The sequence below is a fragment of the Corvus cornix genome, chromosome Z (genome assembly GCF_000738735.6).
Source record: "Corvus cornix cornix isolate S_Up_H32 chromosome Z, ASM73873v5, whole genome shotgun sequence".
NCBI classification, from domain to species: Eukaryota; Metazoa; Chordata; class Aves; order Passeriformes; family Corvidae; genus Corvus; species Corvus cornix.
The window spans coordinates 293245-318936 of NC_046357.1; the positions used below are offsets into that span (position 1 = coordinate 293245).

General features: G+C 48.6%; 1 protein-coding gene across 4 annotated transcripts in view; it reads right to left on the bottom strand.

Annotated features, from left to right (window-relative positions):
- The window catches only part of NEDD4L (NEDD4 like E3 ubiquitin protein ligase), a 105209-nt gene extending 80282 nt beyond the window's left edge, over nucleotides 1-24927 (bottom strand). Inside the window, exon 1 of one of the 4 annotated variants that reach the window (XM_039566736.1) lies at nucleotides 24834-24927. In XM_039566736.1, coding sequence (XP_039422670.1) covers nucleotides 24834-24881 — 48 coding nt within the window. In that variant the 5' untranslated portion in view covers nucleotides 24882-24927. Of the gene's footprint in view, nucleotides 1-831; nucleotides 885-24833 lie in introns of those variants that run through there. The other 3 variants (XM_019280037.3, XM_010414016.3, XM_010414015.4) reach the window with 3 other exon arrangements.
- Between the last annotated feature and the right edge of the window lie 765 nt (nucleotides 24928-25692).

Here is a 25692-nt window from a genome sequence, read left to right on the forward strand (position 1 = left end):
TATGCATATTTATCTGTACAATTCAGATTTTGTTAATTCTTTGTTAAACACACATCACATTCACTTTCTCCAGCTGCTCTGAAAAGCCAAGTAATTTCTAACACCCCTTAAAGCACTCACAAAAAGAAAACTTATTAAGTCCTGCCCTTGGATCAGTAAAATATCCTGGAGCTGGGGAGTTCAGAGAAGAGTTGTGACAGCAGAAGAGAAAGAACACAGGCCAAACACAGTGTCCCAAGCTGCCTTCTCCCCCACTGGCAGGGTCAAATGCTGCCCGTTCAAAGGGTGATCCAGGAGATGCAGCTCAGCCCACACCAGCTGAACCCACATGGAAGTGCTGTAAAACCAACCTGAACAAGCTTTGGAATACACATCTGTATGTTCTAAATGCACACTGAAAGAAAGCCACAGCAATCCAGTCTGGTGTAAGAAGGAAAGCTGCAGATGTCAACTTCCAACAGGACAGACAATCCCATGACACATGTAGCGTACGCATTAAGAGAACAGCCTGAAATAACAATCGATGGGGGTATAAAATTAGAAGGTTGACTCGTTTAAATGAACAGACAAGTGTGAAAGGCACAACGGCTGGATCAATGCAAGCCGATATTTGAACAGCTGCCATTCAGACCAGGAAGATTAAACATTTAACGTGTTTTTCCAAAGCTATATAAAACTGCCTCCAAGTCAAGCACCCCAAGACGGGCAGATTTATTCTCCTATTTCCTGAGGCGCACGCAGCCGCAGCCAGCCCGCGTGGGATGCCAGGCTGTCACCTGGCAGCAGAGCACACCCCGCTGTCACGCCGCGGCCCTCGCGAGCTGCACTTACCGCGGGACCCCCACGCCGAGAGCTCCGCCAGGCACCGCCGCTCGCCCGCCGCCTCCGCCCGCCGAAGTTCAGCCGACAGAGGCAATAAATGACCATCACCAAGGCAACGAGGGGAAAGGCCAGTGAGCTTGGGTTTCACCTGGAGAGAACTTCGCCTGAGCCACAGTGGGGGAGTGTTGGTTGGGTTCAGTTTGGCTTTTTTTCCCCCTTCTCTCTGTGTAGAGACATTTTTGATTCCAACCCATGATAGGCTCCAGCAAGGTAAATTTCCACTGACTGTGAGGAGAGAAACCAGATCCCACTGGAATGCTACCTGCACGCAGACTCTGTGAATCTGGTTTCACCCACTGAGCACCTCATCTCTAGTTTTATTATATCTGAAAGTTTGCAAAACATAACATATTAAAAAAGATAACAGATCTTTAACTCAGTGTTTTGGTGGCAAAACAAATCCAAATGGAAAAGACAACAAACCTTTAGTTCAATGTTTTAACTGTGGCACTTCTGGTTCCCTGAATAAAAACCCACACACACGCAGTCACCCGAACACGCACTGCTCTTAATTCTCCACATTTGCAGGGGGAAAAAAATCAACCAGGATCTGTAGTTCCAAAGTAAAATAAAGTATGCGTCATCTACTTAGGCTTGCTGTGGCCAACACTGGCCCTTAAAAACTATGTGAGGCTTCTCCTAAATCTCCCAGCAACTGAAACCAAGTTCAATGGCAGAAAAGTTGAGCTGATTCTTACTTTGATTTGTTGGCAGATTAAACCAACCCACATACGGCTGAGTGAAAAAACTGTGCTCTAGGAAGCTATTCCACATCAACCTCCTGCAGAGAGTATTCCCAAATTGGTTTACCTTGTTCTGACTGGGTCCTCCCTAACATCAAACCATGCTGGGCAGCCCAAGAGGGAGAACCCAAGTGGAGTGCTTTGTCTGGTGGGCTGTCACCATCACGCCCAGGGAAGGCAGCTGAGAGCACCCCAAGGAAACAGCTTGATCTCTGACAACATCACAGTGACTTTCTGAAGGCCATAGCAACACAATGTAGTAAGTCTCACTATAATTCTTGCAATATCTTACTAATCTTGAAATTGTCCGTGGCAATTTTGCCAACAGTGTTTGATAAAATCTCAGTTGTGCAATGCAAACAAAACCATGCACCAGGGCTATGACCCACATCTCCACTCTCCTCTGCAAGTTCAGCATAGGAAAACAAAGTTAAAAGGTCACTTGGTTACAACTCATCTGGCTCAAGCAGGGACATTAAAATCTCCTTTCAGACGCTTCACCACAAGCAGCCTGGAAACCCAGCTCAGAACTCTGTCCTTGCAAGTGCTCGTGACACTCCCCCTCCAAGAGTAAATCAAACTGTGCCTTTTCTTACCCACGGACTTCTCAACCCTTGCTGGAGGATGCAATGTGTTTGTAAAAACCCCATTATTTTCTCCACAGGAGACTGCAAAACTAGAGCAACTAAACCTAAAAGCTTTTGGAGGAAAGAAGGCTGTGCAGTTTGGATCAGAAAGACCCTCCTGGCTACAATGCATTGGTCAGTTCATGGAGCATACATGGTCCTCCAGAGTACTCCTGGCTGAGCAAGGATTCTCACGCAGCAGGAATCAAAAGATGAAGCAAACACCAGTAGGCATAAAAAGAACTGCAGAGTTTGGAGAACTACGGTATTCATAAGCTCATACAGCAGAAAAATATTAAATGTTTTACAATAGTGATTTAGGTCCTATTTCTAGGACTTCAGACCGCTAAAGAAGAAGGACTGTATTCATGTTTTCCTTGGCTGGAATAACACAGTCAGCAGAAAAAAAACACTAGGCAGAATTTCATCCCGACACAAGTTTATCTTAGAGGGACACTATCATGCTGCTGCTCTCCCACGGGGACAAACCAGCAGAAAAGAGCACACAAAACTGGAATGAGCAAGTTAAAACACAGACATCAGGAGCGGTGGATGGGGATCAAAGGTACCTGCACATCAGCGACAGTGTGTGGGACCAGGACTCCAGATGCCCAATGCTGAAAGCACACTATTAACAGGCTCAAACCACAGTACTGCCCTCACGAAAATCTGCCTACAAGGTATTTTTACCGCATATTTTAAAAAACTAAGTGTTCCAAGTGAATTGTGATCTATTTTAATAGAAACCCACTGAACTCCACGCAGTTAGATATACTTGAGCCATTTTAGAAAGCGTGTTGAACCAGGCCACCTGTGAGCTTTGGTAATACCTAAGAAGATGCAAAAGAACTTTAATTTAATGGACTTGCTGTACCACACAAGACTTTAGTCTCCTTATTTAACTTTTAGAGCTATTTATATCACTCATTAAAAGAATTCATGTAAGCAAAACATTGTTTTCTGCACAACCTTGTTGACTGAGCTCTCCAGTGTCTCATGCAGGAATCACAGAATCATTACGATTGGGTGAGACCTCCAGGATCACCAAGTTCAACCTTCAACCCAATATCACAATGCCCACTAACACCCTAGTTAGTGGCAGGAGGGTATATTTGCTGAATTATCTGTACATGCCTTGCATTTAGAGTCTAGGAAATTCTCTTCCCAAAGGAAACTTTTATCTGCTTTTCTCTGGACAAGAGAAGTGTTTAATCTTTGGTGGGAGAAGAGAAATGGAAAAGCATTTCATACATGCTGCTATTAAAGACCTGAACAAAGCTTTGACTAGGAGTAAGTAGTGCATTTGCAGCAACCTGTGACCTGACAGTGACTCTCCTATATGAACTTAGCTTTAAAAATGAAAAAAACCCATGAAACCACCCCAAAAAAACACACTCAATCTTAATATTGCATGAGACACCAGCACCAAGACCATCTGCATCCAAACTGAACATTAACTGTGAATTTCAACAGAGAATTCTTGAAGAAAAATCTGACAGAACTCCATCTCCTTCCCTCTGGATATACAGAAACCAAACTGATTAATTACAACCTCAAGGTTTTATTTAAACAAGTACCCCACTTTCTGACATGCACAAAGCACCATAAAACAAAGGAATGATGATTCTGTGTAAGATGACAACAGGACACTGGTCCTGACACTGGCAAAAGAACAAGGCAGGTTGGTTTAATTTCAAATCCTCATTATCCTCAGGTTAGGACCCACACTGATCCATTACTTTTCAGCAGTACTTCAAAACTTATTAGGCAAAAGAGAACCACTAAAAATCCATGTCCCCAGTGGACGTCTGACAACCACCTCCAGTAAAGAGAAAGGGTCTGAATTCCCAATTAGCAGCCTGCAGTAAGGACTCACAGAAGGACCAGACAGGAGGACTTGCTTTCAAAGCAGCTGCTCTAGCACAACACAAAAGTTTTTACCTTTCACTGAATCAACCTCTGTGGATACAATATTGCTGCTAGCAACAATTTTCTTGCTTGTTTCAAAGCCCATGGGATACTTTTCTCTCTCAAGAAGAGATTAGTAAAAGTTCTATAAACTATGAACACCTGCAACCTTGTAGAACTATGTTTATGGTACAGTAGAAAAATATTTTGACAATGGATGTTTAGGATTTCTAGCCAATCCACCCGGGGGTGGCTGATCCTTTGTCCAATTAGACTATGAAGAAAAAAAGTCTATAAAAGAGTTTGCAAAATAATTAAATAAATCAATCTTGCTGCACAATTCCTGCCTGTTGGATCTCTCCTCTCCTCCCTACGGCTGCAGGATACAGTAATAAACCTCTGATACACTTGTATTTTAATTATTTTTTTAAAAAATCATTAAACATCTTGAACTGGTGTTTCTTGATCTCATGAAATGCACTAGGCCCCTAACATTCAAACTTCTTAAAAGTGAAAAATTACACCTTACACTTAATACAATCCTCTTCATTTTTCCTATGTGAAATGGCACACAAATCCAGTGTAACACTGTATTTTAGACTATCAGTTCCCACAAAAATCCACTGATTTATCCAAGAGCCTCCATCAGTACACAGCAGACATAACTTCAAAGAGCCTCCCAGAAAGAATGAGGTCAGATGAAGTTCTGGAGGATTCTATCACCTCTATCTCAGAGTGTGCTGACAGACAGCAATTTAGACCAGGACACAAATGGGAAGGCAGTATTTGCAAATTTAAATAATAGTAACACTACAAATGACAATGAGAAGACTTGAAAGCAGATAAAAGTGGAATTCCCAGAAAAATTACTTCAAAACAATTGTGGTTGGGAAACAGGCAGGTGGGAGAATATGAAGCTCAGGTTTCTCCTGAATGCAGTGATGTGCTCGGCTCCAAACAGATCCATGCCAGTGAAAGCTGCTCTGCCAAGGGCCAGCTCTGGCTGGTGCTAGGACTGCCCACCTGTACCTGGGCTCTGCCACCCTCCTGCCTGGCAAAAGCATCACCCACAACAGCACCAAAGCAATTCCTACTAACTCCAGCGTTACTGGTATAAACTGAATTTGCAGATACTCCCACCATCGCATCACCGCTCAAAACCACACGGGAGGCTCACCAGGCTGGCGAGTCTGGGGCAATTTATTGATTGTGAACTGCACAGGGAAAGCCATGGAGCTGGAATAAGGTCTGGTTAACCCTTCACATATACCACTGTGGTTATGTTCAGGGGAAAAATAAGGAAGCTTAGCTGATGCTTCTGCACTTGGCTGTTACTCATTGGAATGACTGTCTCGGGCTGTGCCATGACAGCAGCAACTCCGGATACCTCTCTGGACTGTTTAAAATAAGGCCAGAGAGCAAGTGTCACACATACTCTGCACTACCTGACCACGAGCCACCAGGGCCCAGGACAACCAGAACCAGTGTGATTTCAGCCCTGTGACTTTGCTTCCCATCTCCACACTGGCAGGCACAAGTTCCCCACTTGCCATCTGATGGCGGTGACTGGGCTGGAAGTTACAATGTCTGTGTGCATGGCCCAAGCAGCACCAGGCAGCAGGGCTCAAATTGTGTCACAATTTTGTTAGACACTTGGAGATGGACTTTGGTTTGGTTTGCAGAGTTTTGTGCTTGGTTTGTTCCTGATTGTGGGGTTTGTTTTTTTGTTAGATTCGCTGTGTCTGAAGATCAGGATCATACATTTCAATATGTCATAGGAAGAGGTTTAGCTATAGTTTTTCACAGTGGAAGGGCAGTATGAGAAGAGAATCTCTAAAGGATGCTCTTCCCTCTTGGAGGAAATAAACCCACTTTTTGATGATCACTTGTTCCTTTTCTGGAAAAGGAGGAAGACGCTCAGCAGACTAAAACTTGAACTCACCTACATTCCTGTAGTGGCCACACAACCCTGATACAGCCAAAGCACACCCCCACCCCACCCCACCACCCCCGAATTCAGCAGCAATGTTACTCTGGTTAATAATATTCCCAACTCAAGGCCAGGCTGGGCGGGGCTTTAAGCAACCTGGTCTAGTGGAAGGAAGGCATAGCAGAGCAAGCAAAGATCCTGTATCAAACAGCGGAGGTTTAGCTGCATTCACTCCAGTAGCCCAACTAGTTGCCAACAGATCATGCAAACATGTTTACGTAACCACAATCTATATTCTTGTTAGATATTTAATGATTCCAGACCATAAACAGTCAGTGGCTGCACTGTTTAATGACAAAACACACATTCAATAAAACTGTAATCCAACAATAAACTGTGATTGGAGGCTCATTTCTAACCCAGATAACTCCAGGGATTGATTCCACGGCACACACCCACAGCCCAGAGCTGCACCACTGCCTCTTTCACCTGGAGAAAGACAGGACAGGGAGCTGCTTCAACAGGCTTTGCTGGAAAAACCTTGACAGCAGGAAAACTACACCAACTGACAAGAAAATGCCAGTGTGACTCTTAAAACCTGAAATACCTCTGAACTTCTTCAGTCTCAGAAAGACACAAGGCTCGGGTACCCTGGGTGATGGACACTCAGCCAGCTGGGACATGCCAGACTGGGAGAAGTGCTTGCCAGAGGGAAGAGCTGGTTACATTGCAATTACTTTGGGATACCAGAACCCACATGTCACCTCTCAACAGCCCACAGAGTGTCTGATGTGAGCCACTGCTCTTGTTACTGCTCTACAGACTGGGAAAAATAGATTTACTTGTGTGAGACTGCCTCAATGGGCAAAGGGTGCTGGGGGCAGAAGCAGAAAAGGCTGAGGGAGGTGGGTTTGCCCAGACTGGAGAAGGCAGTATCTCTTAATTCCTATGGATGTCAGCCTGTACTTTTCACTTTTTAGCTGCTGTAATAGCTTACCTGCAGTAGCTTAAGCTCAGAGCAGAAGTCAGGAATGTCAGTTTTCACAGAGACACTTCATTTTCTGACACAGTTTGTTTTGTTGCATGAATCATCCTATTATCCAACCATAAATTAAATTAGAACTTCCAGCTCTTGGCTGCAGTTAATAATTAATGTTACTGTATGAGTTTCCAACCTCCCCTGGTAAAGCAATTCTTCCAAACACATTAACATTTCAGTGAGTGGTGTTGTCAGTCACTCCAGCAGTTCACTCCTTTGGCCTCTCTTCTTCATCTTGATCAAGTTCCTTTTTTTAAAAGAATAAGAAGTCACAGCCTCTAGCAGTACCTCTTCTCCATTAAGGCTTTGCTCCCCAAGCATTTCTTATTTGGGGGAAGAATCACTCCATTACAGCCTCTGCCCAGAACAGGGGAGAAAAACCAGCCATTCAAACCAGTGCAGAGGCCAAGTTAAGGGGGAAGGCATCTACTCTCACCAGAAACATCTCATGTCAGGCTTTTGGATCCTGGTTGTAGTCCTGCTGTTTCCAACCTACTTACACTCCATGTTCTACCTCCTTCTCCCCCTTCCTTTCCTGCTCGATTTACAAACACAGCAGCCCTTGACAAAGATTTGACTCTCTTTGTTCATTATGGGTATTTATTTGTCATCTAAATGGATAGTCTAGAGCTAGCAGGCTCTTTCTCCTGAGAACTATGGTGTCTCAGAAAGAAAGAGAAAACCGTTCAGCTACTAATCCAGGCTTAAGGCTGACTAGATTTGGGCAATTCAGCAGGAACAAACACAGCCCCTCCTGGCTGGAAGGACAAATCCCACAGTGGACGTCTTCTTCACTCCTTCTCCAGTGCATCCACTGACATACAGGGATAGGTTATGAACAGTCAAAGATGAGAACAGAATTTAAGGTGGTATGAAAAATAACCAGAGTAAAAAAAAAAAAAATTAACAAGAATATGCCCAGTGCAGGAGACTGAGTAATTCTGCTGCAGAAGTTCTCTCCTAAGCATACATGCATTGAAGGTGCTTTTCAGGAGCAAGAAAAGTAGGTTCTATCTTAATTTAAAGGCATTTTTTTCTTTTAATGGAATATGCTTATCTTTTACACTCTGTAAAAGAACAGACTCTAAAGAAAAACAAATACTGTGATAGCGATACTGAGCGCTTTTTTGACTTGTATCAGTAATTTCTGTACATATATTGATGGTGGAAGGCTTGGAAGGGTTTTAGGAGGGGTTGGGGTATTGTTTGCATCAGTTGTTGGATTTGGGGTGGCTGTTTGTTTTGGTTTTTAGTTGTATTAATTGCTTATGGGGAATTCCTTCAAAATTTGTGAAATTCTATCAATAAATGGATTGTTGCTGGACCAAGCTCAGAGGTTAGCTCAGTCACTTGTTCCCAGAATGGTACTTGACACTGACTAGACTAAGAAACACTCATTAAAATATTCGCCACTCATTATCTAAAACAAAGGCTGCACTTTGTGTCCTGCCAGGCATTCTGGATGCAAACTGGGGCTCAACGCCCCAAACAAAAGGCACATTCACAATCCATGTTTTGCAGAAGCGCTGCAATAGGGTCAGTCATTCAGCATCCCAAAGCAGGACCTTGTCCTGGGGAAGCACAGATGCATGTTCCTCAAAGAGGCAGAAAAGGAAGGGAGCAGAGGGCACAGCAATGCTGAATTCCTCAGGCAAGTTACAGGCAATGGATCAGCTTCCACAGCAACCAGTTGCATAAAGAAATTATTGCTTCTACCTGCTTATTCTTGACCCTGTACCACATTGCTACCAGCAGAGATGGTGAGGTACACACAGGGCTGGTTGCTCCTGACACCACAAGGACTTCTAGAGAGCTCAGTCAACAACCTCGGGAACAAAGAACGCGATTTTTCTTCCAAGACCACAAATGCATATTACAGTGACTGAAGTACAGTAGTGAAGAGCTCTTGGGATCACACAAATTAACAAAAGTCTGAAGAACAAACTCGGTTTCCTCCAGGCAGGTTTAAGTCACATCCCCTTCCAGAAGTAACAAGATGATCTACACAAAGTCCAGTTTTGCTTCTAAATGGTGACTATGCTGTACAAAGCAAAGGGAGAGAACCAGCTTGGAGCTGCAGAGCCCAAACTGCAATGGTACAGAACTGCCTCCTTTAACAGGCTCCCAATGGAGCTCCACAGCAACATACAACGTTAGACGTTCCGTGCCATGGTATTTGTCCTGTATGCAAGCTCATACTGCAGCTGCTTATACTGAATACAGCAAAACCTGCTCCAAAGATCAGGTAACAGCTCCAAAAAACACAAATGCTGGTAAGGAACTTGTGACACTAAGAAAAGTGCTGAAGTGGTCATCAAGAAGCAAAGTTGACAGACACAGCAATGCCCTGAGGGCAACTAAATCAAACCAAACCACCACACTGGGGTCAGCAGTTTGGTTTATGAAGACTTAAGTCTGTGTTAAAGCACAAGACCCAAAATATGAATGAGGGTGGCTGTGTTGAGATTTATTCAGCAAGCAGAAAGTTCAATGCAAAAAAGGGAAAAAACCCCAACCCTCCTGGAATTGCTGTGGCTTCTGGGTAACGTCACACAATTGCTGTAGCATGCAGGTAACTCCCCATTCCCTGCTGAATGTCACCCAGACAAAGAGCAGCATTCTCCCAGTTCAGAAAGTGTGTTGAGGGAGAGAACCAGCCCCACACACACAGACAGCACCACTGAGGCAAAGTCTGTTTTCCAAGTGTGCTAAGCTCCCCTCTCATCCCAAGCTCTGCAAGGAACATGAGTGAGCACAGAGTATGCTCTCGCAGGGCCTTGGCAGTGCCCCCTAACCCAAGGAATCAGCCTGGCATGCCGGACTAGCTAATATCTGCTGAATCCCAGCTTGCATTCCAACACAGGCTGCAGACACAACAGGAGTGGCTCCAGCCCTGGGCAAGGAAAAGGCAGCAACTTGCGTGGCACAAATCGCAGCCCGCTTTGTCAAGAAGCGGCCTGAAAGTAACTGGCCTTGAGAAACAGCCTGCCAAGGAACAACTGTATGGAACAGGTATCCTGCAGAGGGATTTATTCTCTCTTCCCAAGCATTTTCATAATGAGAAAAAAAAAAAAAAAACCACAAACGCACAAAACTCCAATACCCAGACAAACAAAAGAACTCAGAGTGATGCTAGAGGAAAAGTACCAGTTCCTCCCATGTAACCAATAATCGCCGAGAGCTACCACTAAACCAGAGTAAGCTGGAATAATGAAAGATTCTCACAATTAGTCTTTCCCAACTCACTGCTTGAATGCAAAAGGGTAATTTGTATTTAATAATTACAGTGCTGGCCAGCCCAGCAGACACCTTCACTGGCACATAAAGCCTACTATGTAATTTGGTACTATCTTCTGATAGGAATATCCAATCTTTCTGCATCCATAGCAGCAAAGTGCTCTCTCTTCCAACACTCCTAGCCCTCAGTGATCTGGACATCTTCTTTCCTCATCCAGCCTTCCCTAAAAACTACAAGTAAGGTCACAAAACTGTAAAAAAACAGTAAATCAATGTACTCCCTGTCCTATGCCATCATGTACCTCCTGCCTCTAAAGCACCTTTCAAGCACTGAAAGCATTTATGGAATATTAGGGAGGAGAGAGGGAAGGGGAGCTTCTCCATGAAAAAGCTTTTCAGAGGTGATCACACAGTGCAGGTTGTCCTCTGTCTCAATTACCTACAATCCTGTCTTTCCATCTGACTGGAAGACTCTAGATTTCTCAGAAAGAAAAATCTCCTTAGTGTCATTGAAACAGCAAGGATGTTCCAGTCTGAGGGGCATCACTCCAAGGACTGACAAGGCATTAATAGCAAGTTTGACAGTGGAGAAGGGCTTAAACCTCTCCTGAAAACTGCAGGGAGTACCACCTCTACCTAAGAAGACAGGAAGGGCACAGACTGCAACCAGAGATCACAGATTAAATCCAAAGGTCAAGAATTTCCCCCATTGCTGGGCACAAGCCCCTCACAGCAAAGACCACCATGCTGGCCCTTCAGCCTCTGCTCACTCTTGAGTTTAACACTGAGCCCCAGGGACATGAGTGAGAAGACAATGGGCAGCAGAACCAAGACCACCAACCAAATCCACAGGAAGGAAAAACCAAGTGTCTCAGATGAATAAGCTGTTGCTAGGCAAACACACGAGCCAGGTGAATGCCAGAGCAAGATGAATTCAGGAAGCCCCCTTAGATAAGACCTCTGAACAGCTTTTTCCATACAGCAGTCCCAGATTTTCAGACATACCACGCTCACAGGGAACACACACATAACGTGTATTCCTCCTGACCAGCTCTCTTCCCCACACAACCTGTCCGGACCGAAGGCCACCTGTGGGAGCCAGGGAGCTCCTGCCCGCTCTGGCCTCCAGGACAGGGACAGGGACAGTGCCTTGGGGTGAGCCCATCCCCATGGCAGCCCCAGCACCGGGGGCCAACACCCCAGAGATAAGCCAGCAGGAGATGCCTTGGGGAGCTGAGCCAGCCCCAGGACACAGCTGGAACCTGTCTGACCTCCTGATGGCAGCTACTCCAGATCACACATCCGGCAACACTTGTGTGACAACCCTGGCATCTACCAGCCCTGGCGTGCGATTCCACGCTGGGGGGATCAGCTACAGCACCGTCTCACCTTCCCGATAAACATCAGGATGCCGAGTGCTAAACCACCGAAACCAGCCAGTTTCCACAGCAACAGTCAGCAATGACTGAGAGCTTCTGTAGCACATTCCAGCCTTATCAAATGCTATCTATTGGCATGTGTGCTCCAGCCTGCAGTGACACCGGGCTGGGGACCCCTGTGCGCTCCAGCCTGCAGTGACACCGGGCTGGGGACCCCTGTGCGCTCCAGCCTGCAGTGACACCGGGCTGGGGACCCCTGAGTGCTCCAGCCTGCAGTGACACCGGGCTGGGGACCCCTGCGCGCTCCAGCCTGCAGTGACACCGGGCTGGGGACCCCTGCGCGCTCCAGCCTGCAGTGACACCGGGCTGGGGACCCCTGCGCGCTCCAGCCTGCAGTGACACCGGGCTGGGGACCCCTGCGCGCTCCAGCCTGCTGGGGACCCCTGTGTGCTCCAGCCTGCAGTGACACCGGGCTGGGGACCCCTGCACGCTCCAGCCTGCAGTGACACCGGGCTGGGGACCCCAACTTCACTTCCCAAATGCCACAGTCCTGGTGTCCAACACACAGAGGTGACCTAAAGTGGTGAGTGTTTAGTGATTTCCCTCACCAGGTACAGGCTGCAGCAGTCATTTTGGCACTCACCTCCAACCTTCCTCTCACACAGGCTCTACTTCCTGTCCAAGTTTTGGGAATTTGAAACAACAACTTCACTCTCTATAGGGCAGACACTCGAGAGCTGCAGCTGGAAGCCGTGTGGCATGCACTGGCCTGGGGTACGGGTATCTGCACTGAATTACAGCTGATCATCTCAGTGGAGTAAAATGAAGAAATACAAATGCAGGTACAAGTAGTTCAGAACTGAACTGACCAGACTCAAAATAAAATCAGGCTCCATGACAGCAGCACAAGGGATTAAAGGTAAATTCTCATGATGTCAGCAGGCTGAAGAAACCACTCAGGGTTTTGATAAATCAATTCAAGTAGTGTTAAGAGGCATTTCTTTAATAACAATGTCAATTAAAACAGTGACTAAAGCTTTGACTGAAATGTTTAAAAATACGCACTAGTTCCAAGCCAAAATTTGGACAACATTCTAAGGAAAAAAATGACACAGGTAGGCACAAGATATGAGAAGGTCACCATAAGACTTGAAAACACATTAGCTACAAACGTCAGCATCTTAACTCTGCAGACTTTGAGGCCAGTCACTAACAGTTGTGAAGGGCCCGTGGTTTCAACAGCCTCCAAAGGGGCTCTATCAGCATCCTGCATGAGGCGCATGCAGGAACACGGTGGCAAATGACCTGGCAGGTAACCCACACCCAGCCTGTAACCACTTAGTACAGTCTGGTTTACAATGTTTGACTTTCAAACTACAACAGAGACTAGTTAAGACAAAACCAAAACTTGACTGTGTGACTTGATTTGGCACAACCTCTGGTACAGCTGCAGGATGTCCCTGCAAAACACTGCTCTGACCTTGCTCCCAGCCTGGCCAGACCTGCCCAGCACAGCAACTGCATGACAGGGGGGTCTGCTGGCCTCTGCTGCACCCACTTCTCCTGTTCTGGAGTTCCAGAGTGGCACGGCCACCACCCTTGGGATGCAGCTGGGGCCTAAATAGGGACAAGTGAAATCTCAGCTTCAACACAGGGGATGAAAATGCAACATGTTCTTTATTGTGCTAATTAGATCACAGAATGAGAAGGTAGCTCCTGGATAAGAGAGCATCAGAAGCATCAGGATAATCCACTTTGTACAAAAAAGAAAATTTGGAAAAAAATATCCATAGTGCTACCTTAAGAGAAGAACAATCCATTCAGGTTCCCTGCCCATTATCTCTCCTAAAGGCCCACATCCAGCTCTGGTTTCCAGACATTCAGCCAGCCTCGCTGGTGGCCAGGGGAAGCCTGTCCCTGTTCCTGCCCAGCTCTCAGGTTGCTGCGCCTCCAGTGAGCACTCAGCGGCACTGCTGGAGTCCTGACTTCGTGGCCACAACCAGAGAGCAGCTTATCAGGAAGGAAAACACACCTCTGGTACTCTCAGGCTACCAATAGCCTGGGAATAGCTGGTTTTTAATGAGAATGCTCTCACTTGTCTCCTACAAGCCTCTTAGCGAGCGTGACTGGGAGGAGAGGATCAGCCCCAGAACTGTGGGCGAGAAGCAGCACTGCAGCCAAGTGAAGCGAGGATGGCGCAGAAGCCAGCCCTCCTGCTGAGGTGCAGGGGCCAGGAGGCACTGCCGACGGGAGAAGGCACGAAGCAAGGTTCATCCCACTCACTGCGCTCCCCAACACGCCCCTGCTCCAACAGCAAGGACGGTGAGTCACCAGCACGGACACTGTCAGGACCCAGGTGTGTCACAGTACTGCTGGGACAAGCCTACCCCGCCACGAAAAACCACACAGCAAGGCTCCCTCCCACAGGGAATAGAAAGGAGAAGTGCCTCCTCAGGCCATGGCAGCAGGAGTGGTGTTATTCACACACAGTCCAGGCCAGGCATGCACAGGAATCTACCTGACCCTGAGGAGTGAATGTTTTTCTGTGGACACTGGAAATAAGGAATAAAATAGTACATGACCAAACTTGACCAGATGGAACTGAAACAAACCAAATAGCCAGCAAGGATAAATACAGAGATCTTTCTGGCATCCACCCAAACATGTGCCTCCACCACTTATCCAAAACAAGCGCAGGCTGTGCAAGGAACATGCCCCTCACTGTGGCACACAGCACCTAAGCTGCCCAACTCACCACTCCTTGGATCAGGCAGTTCTCCACCTCAAGTGTTCACCCATCCACCAGGGTGGGTGTAAACTTTAGCTCTAAGACTGCTTTTTAAAATAAAAAGGGGGCGGGGGGAAGGAACACATGAAGTGAGGCAGGGAGGTGATCCAGCAACCCTGAACTCTAAACAGTGATGCCATTCCCACAGCTATAAAATGGAGTTGCATGTCCATCAGTGCCATATGCTCTCACTCAGTTCACTAAAGCAAGACCTGTCCAGGGAAAGAATTTTCAAGTTCTTTCAGCTCAACAGTTACAAACAATGGCCAAGCCAATATTTTATAATACATCAAACATCATTGTACCAAGAGCAGAGGTTAAAGAAGCAAGTCCATTGCTCCTTGCTCTTCACTGAGCAGCAAAGCTGTTGCTTTTTTAATGAGGCTGAATCAGCACAAGCACAAAGCCCACACTCACAGTTTTGTCCACACACCACTTCTCCCTCTCACCATTCCCTTCACCACAAACAGCAGGAACGGTAAACTCAAGAAATCTTTAAAAAAAGGTTAAAAGCTCCACCTGTTTGTTAGGGAATTCATCCATTTAACATTCCTATATGACTACAGATGAGCTGCTTTTAGACAAACTTACCACAGACTTCATCAGGGTCAGGATTCTAGCCAAAGCTCTGGATTCACGAGACCCACGCAGCCAACTCCACAGCTCACAGCCACCAAAGAGCAGGTGCCCTGCCCTCCCTCTACACACACCCTCCACCATCACCCCCAGCAGCTCCTGCCACATACCTCTGACTTTGATCACCTTTCCAGAAGTTACTGCAATTCAACAGCCCCACAAAGATATGGGAGGCTGTCTGCAAATTTGTACTGGGCCACGGGTGTTCCCAGGGTGTACAAGAGAAAGCAGCATCTCCCTTTCAGCAGTGTAAATCCACTGGATTTGTGTGGGCTGCTCCAGAAGCCATCAGCCCCAACGCCCTCTGCTCAAGTGGAGGGTGGAGTTGCAAGTGAACTGTCCTGGGATCGACCACTGAGACCAACACCAGCTGAAGGTCCTCAGCACTCAGCAAACACCAGCACCAGCTGAAGGTCCTCAGCACTCAGCAAACACCAGCACCAGCTGAAGGTCCTCAGCACACCACACACCCACCTGTGCCACAAGGGCCCAGTGCTAAGGAAGCAGTCACAACAGACAGCCCTGTAGTATACCCAACCCATAAATCCACATTTGGTTCATTTTAATAAACTGGGCTGACATACCTCTGATGGGAGCAACCAGTACAGCCTCATTTCCAGGCACCTGGGCTGTCTACATCACCAATGGTCTCAGCTTGGCCTCCTCTTTCCCACCCCAAAACCCAACACTTCTGTGGGGACTTCATTTTTGTCCACATGGCACAGAGCTTGTATGTTGGAACCACCTGGTCACACCTCCCTCCACCAACTCCTCTCCACCAGCAGGAACTGACATGTCCACTTGACCATCATGTAGGACTGAAAGCTTTAGAAGTAATTTTGCCTTTAGTAGCACCTCTGAGCGATGCTGTGATTTACCAGACACACAATGTCAGCCGAGATCCAAGATGACAAGGCCATATGTAAACTAGTACACATATATCCCTGCCAAAGCTTTGAGGCTTCTGGACAGCTGGGCAGTGACAGCAGCTTCCCAGCAATCCCCCACCAAAGTACCAAGTGGGTCCAGCCCTGCTTTGGGGGTGCCAGCACCCAGGGAACCCATGTGCTCACCCAGCACATCCCACTGCAGCGCCTGGTCCAGAGCAGACTCTTTCCCATTTCAGTTCTAGAGATGTATGTTACAAAAGTACACAATAAAATATGAAAAACCAGGACAAAAGAGACATCCTTTAACTCCCACGGGTAGTTACACCAGCCAACAGCACAACTGGGCCAGCAAATGGCTTCCAATAAGAACTACGAGCAAACACTAAAGGGAAGATACAAGCCAACACCTGCCAACATCACCATGGTATCACACCCAGACTTCGGGCTCAAGGACCTTTGAGAGGTGAATCCGTAACTCCAAATTCCGGCCCAAGGGAATGAGGCAATCTATTTGTAACAGCAAGTCAGCCATTGTTTCCTTTCAGATGTTTTGGTTAGTTTTTCTTTTGGACATAGAGTTGGGATCTGAAGACTGCAGATTATGTTTACTTCCCACACTGGACAGAACACCTGATCACTACCTGGTCTATGGAGGGGTGCGCCAAAAGTTATAAAATCTACCAAGAAATTTTTGTCAAGGAAAAAAATGGTCATCTATCAAGCCTGTTTAATCAAACAGGCAAAAACATTTGAGTGAAATGTCTCAGCTTTCATTTAGCAGCAGCAATAAGCGAAGATTGCATAGACACACCAAGAGCTGCAAAGAAAAGCAGCCTGTTTGGTGTTCCGCAGAAAAAAAATCAAACCCTGAGAAGGTAAAGCAGTGTCTCTATTGTAATTTCTCAGTGATTAAAAAGTCCAATACTTCTGTTGATTTATGTAAAAAGTTGAAGACAGTTTATGTCAGTTGCTCCCTGGCGTGAAGGAGACCTGACAGACCGTCTCTCATTGGAGTTGCTGGATAAACAGAGAGGGAGGATGGCAAGCAGAGCATGAGGCCAACAAAATTCCATTGGGCTCTCCTCCCTCCAACACGCCCCCGAACTGCTCTTCCTTGCTGTTAGTTCACCTTCCAGATCACTTCACTCTTGGAAGAAAAAAGCTTCTTCATTCTCCAGAGAACTTATATACAACCATGACCTCCATGACCACCTTCACACGGACACTGGCCACAGCCTCCAGAGCAGCATGCTCCAAACCTCACGCCCAGTCCCACCAGGAAGAGGCCAAAAGCAGATTTTCCCCACCACACCAATGTCCGAACAGACCATCCATGAGGGAGTCCTCCCAGCACACCTTCTCCTGCACACTGCTCATCACTCCCATCTCTCCAAAATCCCACCATGAATTCGGTGTGATCATCTACATAACATAAAGATGCTTAAAGAGAGTCAAGACTTTGAATTGCTTTCAATTAAAACCAACACAGATTACAGGAACATACTTCCACCCTCAAGCCAGCATTATTCAACACTAGGGTCTGCCAAAGCAGAGAGGATGGCACAGTTGCGCTCCTCATTCCAAATCGTTCTGCTCCTCTCCAGCAGATAAACTACACGGAAACAGGAAAACCTGACTTGAGCTGGCAGGACACTAACACAGCCACACTGATCCATGCAGTGAGGCACAACAATAGAGCACTATGGCTTCATGGCAAAGCCCAACTCATTCATGGAATGATTCCTCAGAATAGACAGTGTTCTCACAACCAGAGATATTTATTTTGATTACAGGTAATCAAAATTTGATTAAGGTTCCCAAATCCTAGAAATCAGGACTCTGACAAACACCTACAGCCTGCCAGTGCACAGGAATTATGGTCAAATGGAGGGAGGAAAAAAAACGAACAATTAAAAATATACACACCATGTCTGTTGCCCAGTCAAGACATCACCTGGCAGACATAATGTATCTCAATACATTCCACAATCCATCTCAGAAATCAAGTTTCTGGATTTGTTTTGTTGGGGCTTTGAGTTGCTTTTACAGATTGGTTTATTTTTAACTATTTTAACTGCAATTAGCTTCCAGGCCTGTGCAATTTAGCCACATCTCTTCTTTTAAAATTAATTACTAGTTCTCTGCAGAAGACAATCCCTTTCCTGAGGATTTGGTTTTCTTCCTTCTTTCTGGCAAGGGAGAGGAAAAGACTGTGGGAGCAGGGGAAGGGAACACTCCAGCACTAGTAACCGGGCAGTTTAAGAACCCGTGCTGAAAAAGTTGGCATGATAGTGTGTTAAATACTTCTGAAAACCACAGTTCCAGTCCCAGGTAAACCCTGGCAGGTGTTAGTACTGACCTGGCAGCAGCTCCAGTCCTGAGCTGAGCATGCCAGCAGTAAAACCACATTCCTTCTGCCCAGGGCTCGAGGTAGGAGTCACCCAACCTGCGCCACATTCCTACCCAGCTTACCCAAAATAACAGCGTGCACAAGATTGCACTGCGCTTCTTTCCGAAAGGGGACAGAGCTGCCCAGCAGCACTTCTTCTACTGCTACAGTAAAACCTTCCCATTCAACACAATGAAATATTTAAGAGAAACTCACAGTGAAAGCAAAAGATGGAGAAATTTATGGAAGTTAATGAGATTTCTCATTACCAACACCAAAGTTTAATTGTAATTAAATCAAGCTACTTCTGCACATTGTTATCACATCTACGACTTTCTGTTGACTGAAGCTGTTGGATAATCCAGCCCTCACTGCTATTACAAGGCCTGGAGGTTTCCAGCTTGCCCAGAAAGTCCCAGTTTATATTGCACAGAGTTTAATTAAGCAAAGGTCTTGGCCTCATCCAATCTTCTGGGACTGAGAGGTTGTCAATTCGGCACAATCTAGCAGAAATCAGTGAGCTGCCAACAGGCTGCACCCACAGCACCACCTCCGATGTGGCCTCCAGATCCTACAGCATCTGTGCAGGCAGCCCACCTTGCACCAGGAGCCGTGTTTGGTTCAGAAAGGATAAGTGTTACATCTCACAGAACCTTTCACTGGCTGGAGACACAGCTCCAGCCTAGAAGCTGCAGGGCTGAATTCTTCCCACTACATCCTAAGATGTAACACCGATTCCCTTCTGACAGGTAAGCTCGTTCTGCATTCGTACCATGCCTGGTGATATTTCCAAAACAAAACACAGCAAACCCCATCAGAGATGTGTTAACCGTAACTGCCAGCACAAGCTGTGCCCCGGGGGTGAGGTGCCTGCTCACCAGCGGGTGTGGGGCTCACAGTCCATGTTTGCTTCCCAGGAAAATGGCCTCTGTGCAGGAGCAGAGAACCTCGAGTTCCCATTTCCCATTACACAGTGCCCTCCAACGGCCAGCCCTTCACACGGAACCCAAGGAATGCTTACTCCCCTTCCCAAAGGCAGCAGCAGAACCACCGGTTGCACTGCCTGCATACCACCCTCAGAGGACAGGACAGCAGCCAGGGGAGACAGAGCCTCTCTGAATGGAGGTATAGCTAAAACTAACCCTCCTTCTCTCCCTCACACCCTCATGTTAATACAAGCCACCTTAAATGTCTTTACAGTCATTTTATAATAAAATTAGAATTTACTTAGTGTCAGTACTAGCGACCAAAACATGCCAATAACTCATTAAAATCAGGTTTAAAATGCAGGCTTTTATAAAAATCTATTGACCTCCTGAGAACCACAGCCTATTTTGTTATTCTGCCATACAAGTAGACATGCAAGCCCTGTCATTTATGAAATGTTTCCTTACCTGGACTTTTCAATCATCATTTAAGGTTTATGTGTTATCCCTGAAGCCAGTGCACTTAGTGTCTATAAAAACAATTCAGGGTCAATAAAAAAGTCACTATTCTGAATTCCTTATTGCTAAGACAGTGTCAGTGCTGTGACCAAGGGAGGCCCCTCTCACACTCAGAAAGCAGAGTGAGGCTTTATGTAACCAGAACATTCAGAGCAGAAACAACAGAGCTCTCATTTAAAGGGTCTGTGTTGAGTGGTGGTGACAAAAGGTGCACCTTCTCAAGGAACTCAAGGGTTTTTTCACTCTGGGTTCAGGTATGCAGTGGGCTGGGCTGGAGCTCCTGGGGCCAGGGGTGCACCCCTGGGCAGACTGGCCCCCCACACTGCCCCTTCCCACCTCGCAGCTGAGGAGCCACAGCTGCCCACAAGCTGCTTCTCTGGCACATCACTGCCCTGGTCCTTCATCCAGCGCTCTTGCAGTGCCACAGAACTCGATGCTCCAGTGCTGCTCCGGGAGCTGAGCTGGGAACCAGAACAATGAAGGGACACAGCTCTGGAGGCCCTCCCCAGCACCAGTGCTGGCAGGGTCTCCATGGGGATGGCCTGGGCTCAGGAAACATCTCAGGCCATGCCAGCACAGTGTGGAAGCCAGGTGAGCAGCAAGGTACAGCCTCATCACCGAGGCAACACAACAGGAAACGGCACCTGAAATCTAACTGCAACCATCTACAACACTGACACTGCCCCAACAACTCTGCATCGTCATCACTTCCAAAGTTTACTGTTTGCTTCAAATGCAAAGTAGAGAAATCCAACACTGAACTCCCACATGTCACTGCTGTCACCAAGTCCAGGGAGGGAGGGAAAATCGCAGCCCTTTTCCTCCCCAATAAATCTTGTTGATCATGAGCAATAACATCTTCCTCTTGAGGCCCTGCAGCCCCATCTCATGGATCTGTTAACATGACACTCGACTACAGGGAAGGAGACACCCTCAAGGGAGATCATTCCAGAGCAACAAATCCGTCAGGAACATGTAAACACAAGGCACAAAAGCCAACCTCCCATATGCCTCAGTCTGAAACAGTTTGCACAGACAGTTTATCCATCATGGCACAAGCTGCACTTCCCCACAGCACCACTGTGGCAAATCTTGGCTTATTCCTTACCCTGATGTTAGATCCCGTACAGGTGAGCCTGTGCTTCAGGAACTCATCCTGTCCACAGGAACCATTTCCATCACACTCAGAACTGGGTTTGTTTCCTTTTCCCCAAAGTGTGTCTCAGTAAAGCGAAGCACCACAGAGCCTCCTGAGGTCCTGAAATCCTTCAGGATTCATTCCTCAGGCACAAGGCTTTGCCCAGCACAGCACACAAGAACTAAGATGAAAGGTTAGGCTGCAGTGACTACACCCAGAATTATTTGAGGCATATGGGATTGTATCTCACACATCAAGATATTTTCAGGAACATAAGATCCTTTTGACAATTTCTAAGGCATGACAAAATGTCATCTCAGTAGGAAGCTTCTAATTCCAATTGATTCAATCACAAGTCACAGAAGTTGAATAGAACTTGAAAAGAGAAGAACTGCAGAGAGCAGTTTCACATATGAACCTTTTTCCCTCTAATATTTTAAAATATAAAAAGACAATCTTTCTTCAAGGATCTTTTTTCTGAAGTTCCATTTTTTATTCAAGCAAACAAGATCCAAGAAGCTGCAAGTTTTGCTTCCATCCAAGGACACTGAGAAAGCAAAATGTTTGTGGATTTGTGTGGGCAACATTTGACTCTCAAGAAACCCAAACTGAAACAAAGGAGAGGTACACTTAAATCACAGATATTTTCAGCTACAAAGGGCTGTAAGTTTTTATGTATACTGATATTTAGGGATTGCCTGAAAGCACCTAAGCTTCCAAGGAGCCTGTGTAAATATTATTTCACAGAATTGCAAAGAGGCTGAGGTTGGGACGGGCCTCTGGAGGTCACTTGGCCCACCCCCTGCTTAAGCCAGAGCTGGCTGCCCAGGCCTGTGTCCTGATGGTCCCAAACAGCCCCAAGGATGGAGCTCCAACACCCTCTGGGCAGCCCGGCCCAGTGCTGAGGTCATCCCAACAGTTAAAAATTGTCAGGATATGAATCTGATTTACAACTAATTTTACCTAATTAATATAAAACACTTTACAGTTCAGGTTTACAAAGAGGTTGATCTGTGAACACAACGTGGTCTGTCATGACAAACTAAAATGGTTGGCTCCTACCCTGTGACTCAGTGATCCCCAGATCCCCAACCTGCCTAGCATCCCAACACCTATCAGAGTCCCTGGGCAAAACGGAACAATGTCCCCCTGGAAGGCAGCCCTGTGAACCACAGCTCCCCACAGGGATGAGCGCAGGCCCAAACTCTGCAGACACGCCAGCACACACGCAGCCCGAGCCTGCTCCACGCCTACCACACACATCAGCTGTGCAAGCAGGAGGGAAGCCTGTGCCTCTGGTCTGTCGGAGAGATTGCTGGTTCTCTGCAGAGCCACTCAGCAAGTCCAGCTTGCATGCAAATCACTGCATTTTCCAATCAGCAAATGTGCCAGGAATGGAAGCACTGCACAAGGCCAACTCAAAGCCCTCCAAAACCCACATACAACAGATCTGCAAACTGCATTTCAAACCCAGGCAGGAACAAAGGAAATGAATAGGCTGAATACGTCCACATACACAATTCAGCCTCTCACAGCTCTCTCACAGCTAACAGAGCTCTGCCTTCCAAAAAATGATGAGCCAAGTCCAAGCCAATGCTAGCGGGAAGTCATTACCCACACAAGCCAGCATGCAGAGAACTGTCAGCACACCTTCCTCAGCCCTCTTTACTAGAGCTACCTTACAGCCACCTTCTTGAGAGAGATCATCCTCCCCTCCTCTGTGCTCTCCTCTGTCCATTACTAGACACTCAAGAGCAGGTCAGGCTCTCAGGGTCGTGAAACTACAGCCCAGCAGGCTGCATCACCTGCACCCTTCTCCATGCCACCCCTCCCTCAGTCCCTGTTCCCTCTTTCTCCCATCCTATTTCCATTTGTGGACTCCCACCGCAGTTTTAGATGGTCACTGCTCTTCCTGAGAAGTGTCCAGCATTAGCAGATGCACGGCAAAGCAGGAAACAAAGCACAGTCTCCTGTCCCTCAGGCAGTGCGGCTGTGGTCATCACTGCAGCTGTGACATGGGTCACTGCTGAGAGACCAGAGCCTTTCTTTTCCCAGCAGCTCCTTTTCCAACAGCTTGGTTTTACCTCGGGAGATGAGTGACAAACACATCTCCTTGCCCACTGCTCCACAGGCCAGGTCCCCAGCACCAGCTGAGGCTGAGCATCATGTCAGGAGCAGCCCCTGCTCTCCCGAGATCCTTCCACCTCTGAGCCAAGGTGAGAGCAGCCAGCAGATTTCTCCCTGTATCCATTTCTCTTTAGCATTCTGTTCAAGTACCAGCATATGTTGAGGCAGGGACAAAAGACACAGTGAGCGCACACACAACAGAGAAGGCAGCAGCCAAGCTCCAGCATGATGTTCTCAGCCACCTCCCTGGGACCTGGCAGGATGGCTCCAGGCTTCCCTTTTCCTCACAGATCACACTTGCTAATATAAGCACAAAAGCACCCCCAATCAAATGGTTTAGGGTGCCCATTTTGGGACAGCAAATCCCACTGCCTTTAACTGTTCCCTAAGCCTGTGCAGACCCCCGCCATCAGCCCAAGAGCAGGCAGGATCACCACAGGCCCGCTGGCAGCAGGAGCAAGCAGGACCCTGCAGATGGCTCGGCAGTGGGCCCGGCTACCTGCAGGGTCGGGCAATGCACCGGAGCTGGCCCAAAGCTGCTTGGGGACTGGTGCCAGCCACCGCTGTGCTCACACGAAGGATTATGGAAACAGCTCAGTGAGGAGAAGGTTCTCCTCTGCTGTTGTGCTCACTATCTACAGCACCCAACTGGAATGCCCTCTCCTCTCCCCTACCTTCACACACAGGCAGAGCATTTGCAATCAGCTTTATAATTTAACAACAACAGAATGACCCCCCCCCCCCCCCCCAAAACACCCACTCCTGCCCAGGAACCTCCCTCCCAATGAGAATTAAACGTTACAGCCAGTCATCCAGACTCAGCGCCCCTAAAATACACCAGGTAAGAAACATTGTCTGTGAGATTCACAAGGCAGAAGATGTTTTTAACGTTAGTTTCTTCTACACCACAAACAGACTGACACATCATCCTTTGTGTTCAGCCCCACAAAACCGGAAGCAATGCTGTTGTAATTACTATTCACTCCTGTAAAAATAAAAGCAGTATTTGTGCTCCTAATAGCTGATACCCTGAAACCACAGCCCAGTAATGCAGCCTTGCCCATTGCTGATGCTCTACGACACTGGCTCCTAAGAAAAGGAGCAACCGACCAAGGCCATGAAACAAAAAAAGGCATTAAATAGGATTTTTAACATTTACCAAAGTAAACTGGACTGTTCTCATGCCTGTGACATTTTTGGTTCTGCAGAAGACATCGGCTGATAAAGCCGGCACACGGTGATTACTTATCGCGGGTCCTACCTCGCTTATCAGCTCCATCTGCATTGGGGCCAGGTTGTGTCTGACACAGTACCCGGCGCACCGGCCCCGCGGCCGCTCCCGGGGACACTGGCAGCGCTGGGGGAGGAGGCGGAGAGGGGCGGCCGCCCCCGCCCTCGGCACCGCCGGCCGCAGCTCTTTGTTCGCTACCGGTCCGGCCGAGGCACCCGCGGGCTCCGGGCGGCCGCACCTGCCGAGGGTGCGGGCAGCGCACCCCGGGCCAGGCCGTCCCCGGGCAAGTGGCCGCTGCGGGAGGGGCGCAGAGCCCTGCGGGGCGGGCAACGCCTGCCCTCCCAGACCGACCCTCGACCTTCGCCCAGCTCTCGAACCTCCGCCGCGGCTCCCACCGACGGCGCTCCGGCAAAACCCCGCACCCAGCCCGTCCGCGCCGACCCACCTCGTCCTCTGAGAGCCCGTACACCGGCTCCGCCGCCGCGGTCGCCATGGAGCCGCTCCCGGGCCCGCCGAGCCGCCCGCCGCCGCCTCCTGCTGCCGCCGCCGCTGCTACTGGCCCGCGGGCGGCGGAAGGCGTCGGGAGCCGAGCCCGGCGGAAAAGGGCCGGGGGCGGGGCCGCCCGCGCTGCCGCCGCCGCCGCGGGCCGGGGCTGAGCGCGGCCGCAGGGACGGAGAGCGCCGGCGGGGCGGGGAGAGCGCCGGGCCGGCCCAGCGGCGGCGGGCGGGGCGGGCGGGGAGAGGCACAAAGCGCGGGAGGGGCCGCACTCCGCGGCCGCACCGCCCTGAGGGACGGGCGTGGGAAAGGGGGCGGGAAGGGGGAGAAAGGGGCGCGCGGGGTGCGCGAGGGATGCGCGCGCTCGGGGCGGGCGCGTGGGCGCGCGAGGCGCTTCGCGCGGAGCTGGCGCGCGGGGGCAGCACGCGCGTGTGGCAGGCGCCCCCCAGTGGGCGGGAGCGGCGCCGCCGGGCCTGGACTGCGGGGCCGCGCCCCGTGCGGGCAGCGGGATCTGCCCCGGGATGTGTCCCGGGATGTGTCCCCGGATGTGTCCCCGTGCGGGCAGCGGGATGTGTCCCGGGATGTGTCCCCGGATGTGTCCCCGTGGGGCAGCGGGATCTGCCCCGGGATCTGCCCCGGGATGTGTCCCGGGATGTGTCCCGGGATGTGTCCCCGGATGTGTCCCCGTGCGGGCAGCGGGATGTGTCCCGGGATGTGTCCCGGTGTGTCCCGGGATGTGTCCCCGGATGTGTCCCCGTGCGGGCAGCGGGATGTGTCCCGGGATGTGTCCCCGGATGTGTCCCCGTGGG